Source organism: Lytechinus variegatus, chromosome 8, assembly GCF_018143015.1.
Source record: "Lytechinus variegatus isolate NC3 chromosome 8, Lvar_3.0, whole genome shotgun sequence".
NCBI lineage: Eukaryota > Metazoa > Echinodermata > Echinoidea > Temnopleuroida > Toxopneustidae > Lytechinus > Lytechinus variegatus.
Window position 1 is genome coordinate 10104534 of NC_054747.1, and position 10102 is coordinate 10114635.

At 34.4% G+C, this 10102-nt stretch overlaps 1 protein-coding gene across 1 annotated transcript in view; it reads right to left on the reverse strand.

The window, feature by feature from the left end:
• Positions 1 to 7741, reverse strand: part of LOC121420634 (limbic system-associated membrane protein-like) — a 31097-nt gene extending 23356 nt beyond the window's left edge. Inside the window, exon 1 of the mRNA XM_041615297.1 lies at positions 7630 to 7741. Coding sequence (XP_041471231.1) covers positions 7630 to 7738 — 109 coding nt within the window. The 5' untranslated portion in view covers positions 7739 to 7741. The remainder of the gene's footprint in view (positions 1 to 7629) is intronic.
• Positions 7742 to 10102: the final 2361 nt, after the last annotated feature.

Here is a 10102-nt window from a genome sequence, read left to right on the forward strand (position 1 = left end):
GCATACAACTTTCACTATTCGGCCACTCGTTCTGGAGTACAATAACGATTAAAGTACTTCTATTCGAATTGTCAATTATGTACTTCTCGGCTAATTTCCAATTACTGATAGCCAGAAAAAAGCACATAAAATATAATTTTAGCCCCCCCCCCCACACACGCACATATGCACATATTCATTATTGAAATAACATGTGATGTTTAGAGAACTTCCGAACTTACATTGTTTTTCAACAGTTGTTAGTACTAATTGACCTCAGGAATAATATACTAAAAATCTACCAAAATCTGCATCAGGGAAAGTGGTTATTTTCAAGATAGTATCCAAGATGGCCACCATTCACTTAAAATTAATGAATACGACTCTCTCATATCCACCCTAGAATCCTAATTAGTTTCATACTCCATGGTCTAGGAGTTAAATAATTTGTTGACACAGGGTAGAGTGAATATAAGGACCCCAGAATACCTGGAAAATATAAGATGGCATCAAAAAAACCTGCCGTGTGCTAAAAATCCGCAATTTGGTTTTGATTCAATGATTTTAAGGGTGAAGTAGTAAATTGGAAAAAAGTTACAAGGACAGTGAGTGGTCTGGTGGGTCCAAAAATCCATGATGGCTTCAAAAATTTTATTCTGAAATGGCTGCTAAAATTAGAGCAGACATAGCTGATTCCATATCGTCCATGGAAATGTGATTTCGATATTTAATTTTAAACCACTGGTTTGGGTTAAGTAATATATAAGGATAAGTTACAAGGACAGTCAGTGGTCTGGTATGTCCAAAAATCAAAGATGAATTCCAAAAAATGATCCTAAAATGGCTGCTGATACTTAAAGCGGACAAAGTTCATTTCATATCGGCCTGGGAGATAAGGTGTTTCATAAGGCTGTTCGTAAGATAAGACGACTTTAAGAACGACTGGTGATCCTTTCTTTTGGTAAATGGTATACACCATAGGGGATGGTTTAGCGCGTAAGTCGTCTTATCTTACGAACAGCCTTATGAAACACCTTACACCTTTATGAAACGGCCCCCAGTTTGGTGTCTAAACCAATGGTTTCAAGGGTCAAATAAGACATTTGGTTAAGTAAATAAGGGCTGTCAGTGGTCTGCTATGTCAAAAAATGCGATATGGCCTCCAAAATGCAGGGTCTAAATTGACTGTGGTTCTTAAAAGTAGACATAGTTCATTAGAAATGCACATTGTGGATTTGATTTTGGTGTCTACACTAGAGTTTAAAGGATCAAGTATTGTTTCAAGTAGAAAGAACAGTCGGATGTCAAGTTTATAAAAAATCCAAGATTGCTTAAATGACTGCTATTACTTTAAAAGTGGATATAGAACATTAAACATACACCTGGGGATATTATTTTGGTGTCTACACTAGTATTTCAAGAGTTGAAATTAAAAATACATATTAAGGACTGGCTACAATGACTATGCAGTTATCCATTTTGCCTTGAAATCCAAGTGGGCTTTTAAAAAATGGGTTCCAAAATGACTACTGTTACTTAAAAGTGGAGACATTATTCAAACAATACCAACCTGCGAGAAATATTTTGGTGCCTACACTTATGGGATAAGTTATCATATTGATTCATGAGTTTGTAATAGCACCCACTTGATGAATTTTTTTAATCTACCATGGATTTTAGACGAAATGGAAAACTAAATATCCTTGTTATTTGTTGAATGTATTATCTAACCCTTTATACCACCATGTAGACAACCAAATTATTCCTCACATATTAATATTGTATAAACTGATCATTATTGAGTTTTAGGAATCATTTTAGATGCCATTTTGAAAACTTTCTTGGATTTTTAGGCAAAATGGACAAGTGCATATCTTTGTAACTAATCGAAAGTATTATTATAATCATGAAACCATTGAGTGGACACCAAAATCCTATGTCCTTGGTGAATTTTAAATGAACGATGTCCATTTTTAAGTAACAACATTCACTTTAGACTCAGATTTCTTCACGACATCTTGGATTTTCCGACATAGACCAATGACTGTCCTTGTTATGATATAGTAATATTAATAATATAGGTATATTTACCTAGGGAAGCCACTTCAGTTCTAAAAACTGTTCTCCCAGCGGGCCTTGCCATTATTATTACCCCTGCCTTAGATGGGCTGCCTAGGCGCTTTAGCATTCAAGGAATTCCTTCGCGCATTCAGGGAATTTCTACCGGGTACCCATTTACCTCACCTGGGTTGAGTGCATCACAATGTTGATAAATTTCTAGCAGAATGAAACTATCCCATGGCTGGGATTCGAACCCACGACCCTTTCAAAGTCAAAAGACCAATCCACTGGGCCACAACACTCGAACAGTTGTAACTAATTTTCTGACTTTAAAAATCATGGTTTAAACATGAAACCATATTCTTGATGGATATTACATGTCCACTTGTAAATAACAGTGGCTATTTCATACTCTATTGTTTAACATACTCGACCAACGCCACTCTCCTTGTAACTTATTCTAATGTATTATTAGACTCACTTTTCCATGGTAGTCACACACATTCATATTCCCGGATATTGAACAAACTATATCGGTTTTTCAAGCAGCAACAGCAATTTCAAACTCCATTTTTGGAAGCCATCTTGGATTTTTTAACATACCGGACCACCGACTGTCCCGGTATGTTGAGTCCAAGTTGGCCTCCAAAAGTTAAATGAATAAAGAATGGAAACGGTATATTCTTGTCCCAATTATGATCGTTGAAACCATGGTCTAGACACCGATTTCATCTATCTCAGGTATATAAAATGTGCTATGTCCATTTAAAGTATCAACAGCCATTTTAAACTCCATTTTTGGAAGCCATCTTGGATTTCTGGGTCCTTGTAACTTTTCCCGATATACTTCTTCACCCTTAAAAATCTTTGAATAGAAACCAAATTAAGGTCACTTAAGTAACAAAAAAAAATCCAGGATTTTTTTTTATTTTAGCCCAAGGCAGCCATTTTGTCCCCCCCCCCGTGGGGGGGGGGGCGAGAATCAAAACAAATTAGATGCCCATACTATGAATCGGCATTGGAAATAATTGCTCTTAAAATGTGTCAGCTTTCAAATTTATTGATAAAATTTCAGTGCCTAGAATTTGATTTTTTTAGGGAAGTGCTTATCATAAGTTATGGCGCCCTCTAGTGTTGTAGTAAGGTTTTCACTGCATAAAATCCTGAAATGGGGATGATTTTTACATCAATTGACCAAAAATAATGATATACATTACATGTGATATATTCCTCTGTTGTTGGATTGTATAACAAGACATATTCATTTCATTTTATAATCCTTTTGTCCTGATTTTAGTGCCCAAAAAGGGAAAAATAATATTTTGGGGGCAATATTTTACAATTTTGGGGCATTTTTCGTAAAGTCCGCCCCCCTATGGTAAAAGTTAAAAAACATTGACATCACAACATCATCAAATATTCATTCTCATACACCTCAGCCAACTTTAATAATTAATTGGCAAAGAAAAGTGAGAAATAAGGTCGAAAACAATGGATTATCCTATTGGGCTTTGTACAGGCCAATATGGCGCCAAAAAGGACCCCCCACAAAGGGAAGGAGAGGTCTGAAAATTTGACCCCCATCGTTTTTGGTCTAAGGGGACCCTATTGAAGCCAAAACAACCAAAAAATCAATTTTGGCACGCAAGTCCTACGGGAGCTCTGTCAGTGACATACCGTACCACACTATATTCACTGTCCCCAGGCGTAATCCTGTTCGATTTTTTTTAATGTAAGGTAACATATTTCTAAGAGGGTGAATGGCTTCATGACGTATAGCAATCTATTATTTCCGATATGCAAGATCTATGCAAACTCGACACCTATTAAATTTCCCAGATTTCTTTAATTGTTATTGTTCTTTTTTTTGGGGGGGGGGTGGGTCTGCTTGTTACTTATTTCTTTATTTCTCTCGAATTTCGTAAAATGTACTAAATTGTAATTCTAAAATCTTGAACTTATTCCTTTACTTACTTTATTTTTTGTTTTACCTAATTTACTTTAATGCTCAAATCATATATGTGTTCCTTCATTATTTAGGGAGTCGTAATGTGTTTACTTTTTTAGCATTAAAGAACATCTGGAAACCTTCATTCACATGGTTAAAAGAGAATAAATAATTATGATAGTAATGATTAATGAAAATGACAATAATGATAATGATAATCTTAATAATTATAATGATGATAAGAAATATCGGCAGAATAAACCGATGTGTTCTCCCTCACAGACCTAACGTCGTCCGCCGCTCTTTGGCAGATAATGGTAATGATGATAGTGTTAATGATATTCTTCTTGGCCCTCCTTTAAATGTGTCAAATAACTTTTTCATTTAGCCCCCACCCCCTCTCTCTCTCTCTCTTGCACACACCCCCACACACTCGCGAATATCTAGAATTGGTGCTGTGAACAGGTTTAAAGTTACAGGGTTTTGTGCGAATGAGGTTACAGTTCTGACAACCTGATCTTTTTATCCCTTTCGAATGCATTATTCAAACGGAAAACTCCCTATAGAAAACAGAAAAACATCTCACTACCACTTGAATGACACGTTTTGAACGGCTTAGAGAAAAGTGTTATGAATTGTATATCGCTGTCAGATAAGATCTACAATTATGTACACTGTAAAAAATGAAGTGCTAATTTAGCACTTACAGTGCTTGTATAGTGACTGCACTACAAGTGCTGATTTTCGAGTTCAAATTTAAACTTGAAAATCAGAACTGCTAGTGCAGTCAATATACAAGAGCTGGAAGTGCTAAATTAGCACTTCAATTTTAATAGAAGGGCCAGGTGATTAACAACGGGATTAAAATGGATGAGGTTAGGAATAAAAAAAATGTCTTCTATTAGATAGCCGCTTGTCCAATAATATTCGATTCCAAATGATTGCTATATATACAGAAGATATTCAAATGAGAACATGGAAGGCTGTTTAATCGGTAAATATGATGAGATTTTTTGTACATATAAATGTACCAGATGTTTCGAGTACATAACAAATGACATCGAAAAAGTAGCTACTGATGCACTACTGCCGATTTTGGTGATGGTAGTAGTAAAATAATTTATTTTGTTAACAAGAACTTTTCAGCCCTCTTTCTCTTTCGCATACATTCGTAATTCCGAAGCTTCGTTATTCCGAAGTTTCGGATATTCCAAAGGTTCGTTATTCCGAAGGTTCGTTAGTCCGAAAACGAAATAAGGTTCGTAATTCCGAAGATTTGTTAGTCCGAAAAAAGAAGTGAGGTTCGTAATTCCGAAGGTTCGTTAATCCAAAAACAAAATGAGGTTCGTAATTCCGAAGGGTTAGTCCGAACACGAAATGATTAACGAACCTCATTTCGTTTTCGGACTAACGAACCTTTGGAACAACGAACCTTATTTTGTTTTTGGATTAACGAACCTACGGAACATGAAACCTTATTTTGTTTTCGCATTATCGAACCTTCGGAATAACGCCCCAAATGTTCGGATTAACGAACATCGAGGTATAGGCAATTTACGTGTTTCGGAATTACAAACCTTCGGAATAAAGAACCTTGAGAATTACGAAGGGTAACCTTCTCTTTCTTTTTATTGACCCAAATAATATCAAAATATACACAAGCAAACATTGCACAATTGATGAATGATCTCAAACAATAATACTTCACATTTCTTCCAAGTAAATGACGATTAAAGTAGCATCCATGAAGTATTGAATTCGTTAAACAAACCAAATATTGAATTAATACAAATTTATCGCTCATCTCCATAATTATAAAACATTTTATTTTTCTTAATTGTAAACACATTTTTTTTTTACTATTTAACATTTGAAGAAATATATGTTTGATTACACATATACCAACAATTCAATGCATCATTTCTTTTCTAATCGAAACCTACTTCCTTCCAAATTTCTGTACTAGATTTACTTTCATTAAAAAAGGAAAATACCCTTTGGTAGTAAAAGTATTGATATTCAAGTATAGTGAAAATTCATTAAGAAATAACACAGTAATTGACTTTAGCTTCTTAAGTTTTAATCTCACCACCTCATGTGAAAATTAGCCGGAAAACGTATGGGATAATGATGATACTAGACCTACTTCTTTAAAATGTCATTCTCTCAGAATTCAGTGAATTGCGTTTGTATTTTATCTCTGCATTCTTTAAATACTACCATGCGCATGACAAAAGAAAAAAAAATCGTCGTCATTTTGAAGCATAAAAAAATTAAGGACTTCAAATTTACTTGGAAAATTTGTTATCACAAAGATGAAAAAAAAATATATTCAATAAAATATATATATTTTAAATTTTGCTTCAAACATTCACTCTTCAACTTTCTATCAAAACAAAACTGATGCGAGTTTCTAACAATTATATGAGAAGCATTGGGAGAATATGGATAAATTCAACCCCAAGCACAACCAGATCCCAAACGTGTTCCAATAATATTCCCTCTGAAGGCCGGTGCATTGTTCTACCGGCATGACCGGGGGCGAGGATATATTTCTAATTCTCGTTCTTTCCATTCTCCTTTATTACCATCCATCACAAGTATGTATCTGTATTCTTTCCTAATGCACTGTGGAGCAGTTCATCATTTATCGAAATTGGAAAAAAGATTAGGAATAACCTGGCTTTGACTACGAGCGACAATCCATACATGAATGGCAATAAAACCCTGAAGATATGTTCTAATTTGTCTTCGTTGTCACTTATCGCTCTGAGTTGAATGAAAAAGTGCAAATCTAGTTTTAAGCTTCCTTTATTCGCTTATTCCATAGAAAACTAAACATGCTGCGGGAAAAGCGGATATTCACATTATCCTTGCTCTTTCGAAATTCTGTACTAAAATTAACCAATTTCAAATTACCATCAAGTGGATTTAGCTCCTTTTCGAATAAAACCCAAATTTACGATCAATTTTTATGAACGTTCCATTTTTTTTTTCAAATGCGATATGGTGCTTTGATTCCCACGTCTAAGATACATACATTAGTACACAGCAAAAACTGTGGTGTTAACCGGTGTACATAGAGGACCACACCAGTTATTTTACACCGGTGTTAAATTGGTGGTGTTAGTTTACACCTATAGGTGTTATTACAACGCCTATGGTTGTTACATTTACACTCTTTGGTGTTATGTTCAATCTCTAGGGTGTTATTTTAACACCTCAAGGTGTGGTCCTCTATTAACACCAATTGGTGTCAGTTTTAACACCACAGTTTTTACAGTGAATAAACAAAAAATCAATATTGGTCAAAAGTGGATTTGGCCCCTTTTTCGAATCAAGCTCTTCATATTAGCAGCTGATATAATTTCCTTCTATGTTGTTGTTCCTAAAATATAAGGATAACTTTGTCGACGAATCGAATATCCAAGTCCATCTTTGCAAATAATTTCGAATGATTTACGCATAATCCATGCTCAAAACTTTACCAAAATGAGCTACATACTGCATGTGTATACGATTTCCCCCAAAATAGAAGTTTCCATACTAGCACCAAACAATCAAAAGGCTGTCAAGTTGTCCTCTTATTTTAATAAAAATAATAAATGAAGAGACTACTAATTGAAAACTTTGATACTTACATGTTGGAATAGCTATCAACTCATTCAGAAGTCCCTTGCCCGCTTCCATTTGAAGGATTTTGGAAGCCAAAACTATTAAAACCGTTACTATGGAAAGCCACTTCCTCATCCTCATATCTTGGTATTACCTGTATTAAGAATATCAAGATCGTTAATTATTTCATTTTTATTCGCATTTTCTCTTTATTTATTTCCATTATGTATAGATTAATTAACATATCAATCATTAAACGTTGCACACCTCTTTAGCAGGCCTATTTTAATTGACCCATGTATCGATCAAGTGTCCTTTTTAAATAACAAATTAGAAAATGTAATGGACCGAAATCGATAGAATAAATTGATTATCAAATGAATTAAAAAACTGAATACATATACGAATGAATGAATGGATTGATTAATTATTTAATATACACATATGAATAGTTGGTAGTGACCATGAATGAATAAAATACATGAATATAATATTTCTATGTTTTAATAAACCCTAACTAACATAAATACTAATGGAAGCATTTTCCGTGTAGAAGTCATATTTGGTAGTCACATCAGAGATATGACGAATGAGTTCTCACTTAAATCTCTTCAAATGATTCTATCCCGAAAATCGGGCCCCATATTTGATTCCGATTCCTTTGGAATGATGGGTTTTGAAGCATGAACTCTTTACCGCTTTTACCGACAAATGTGATCCTTCCTGGGGCTTTAACTCCAGACTCATCACTGCGTAGGATTCGATATGGGTAAGCCAGCGTGAACAATTATCGATTCATGTCACCTAATGATATTTATGTGACTTTGCGAGGGTTTTGAGGGAAGCTTCAAAGTGCTATCTTCTTGACGGTATAGCAAGGTATCTTATCTCGCCAAAAACTGTAATTATGTGTCATCGTGGCATGATACATGTATATCAACATTACTGTTATGTTTCTATGGATGTACATGCATATTTTATTTTGTAATAACCTTGAAATGTTTTTCATGTTCATGGTTATCGTTTGTGCATTTCATTTCATGTCATATTGCTAATTTCGCTGTTTTCACATGTCCTTATCGGGACAATGATTTAAAAAACCTGCCCAAATGAATGTCATTGCATGAACAAAATAAATCACCAGGATTCGACAATACGACTTGTGAATATGTTTAAAGTCGTATTGGTGAAATAACGTATTAAATAGACTTGATAATATTACGTTATCGTTATCTACTATGTATCTCGACAACATTATGTCGCAACGGGAAGTTACAGTATAGGCCTATCGGTATCTTTTCACTTAAGGCTGATGGCATCACAAAGATTCCGTAGATTTTCCCTGAAACAACTTCTTTTAGTCTTTACCAGTTACTCCTGCCATTGACCTATTGTAACATTATTGGAAACAATTCTGAATGGAAAAATTATTAACGAGAACTTGTCAAATTTTCTCAGCCAGGAGCGGTGACATCCAAACCACTACTATATATTTATATATATTTTATTTTTGCACATTCCGTGATTAACTTACTGCCTTTAACTAATTGATGGTCACACGCTTAAGCTTTTAGAAACAATACGAGCAATTAATATCGAGTAATAGCTATTGTCCATCCAAGTATAAAGCCTGTACTAATAACTGATATTGAGTTAAGACTTATATAGTAACCTTCATGAATATGCTTAAGCTGTCATGCGTGTATTTATACGTAAGCACTAAGGGAGTTAATTCATTAATTTACTTTGTCCAGCTCTGCTCTTCTCCGAATGACTATAGAAATGATAAAGCGAATCACTCGTTGATTTTTCCCCTTTTCTTACACATCAAATTGTGTTTAGGGGACGATGGCTACTCCATTAAAAAAACAATTAAATTTCGCAGTTACGTAGTTAGAGGAGGGGCGCATTACAGTACACAAAAGAGGAGGGGGAGAAGATAAAAAAATGTAAGTCGTTGCAGTAAAATCGCCGTTGTCGATGGCACCATAATTCATCTGGAATAATTCCTTGCACTGTTCTTCAAAGAGTAAATAAGGCTACAACTTACAAGCATACTATTTCAGTCACACCTCTGCTGTTTTTATTTATTCATTTATTCATGTATGTTCACAATGTACAATGTAAAAGAATACACAGATAATGTATAAAGATATATATGAAACACAAGTAAATAATGAACATACAAAGCAACATGAGCTAAAAGCTTGATTGGTTGAAGCACCATTAAACTGGTTTTGCATCCAAGAAAACAAAAGAAAAATTTAAGTATAAGGAAGAGAGGAAAGAAAGAGAAGAATGTAAAAGTGATAGACTGCCGAGATATAACAATTAAGTTTCAAATTGTTATGAATATATGGTATAGTAATTCAACAAAGTTAAATTCTTAATCTTCAGTTACGAAGAAAAGACAGAAAGAAAACAAAATTATTTACATGTAAAGCTGTCCATCACACAAAAAGGCACACACACACACAGTCATGCAGCTAGGCATGCCCC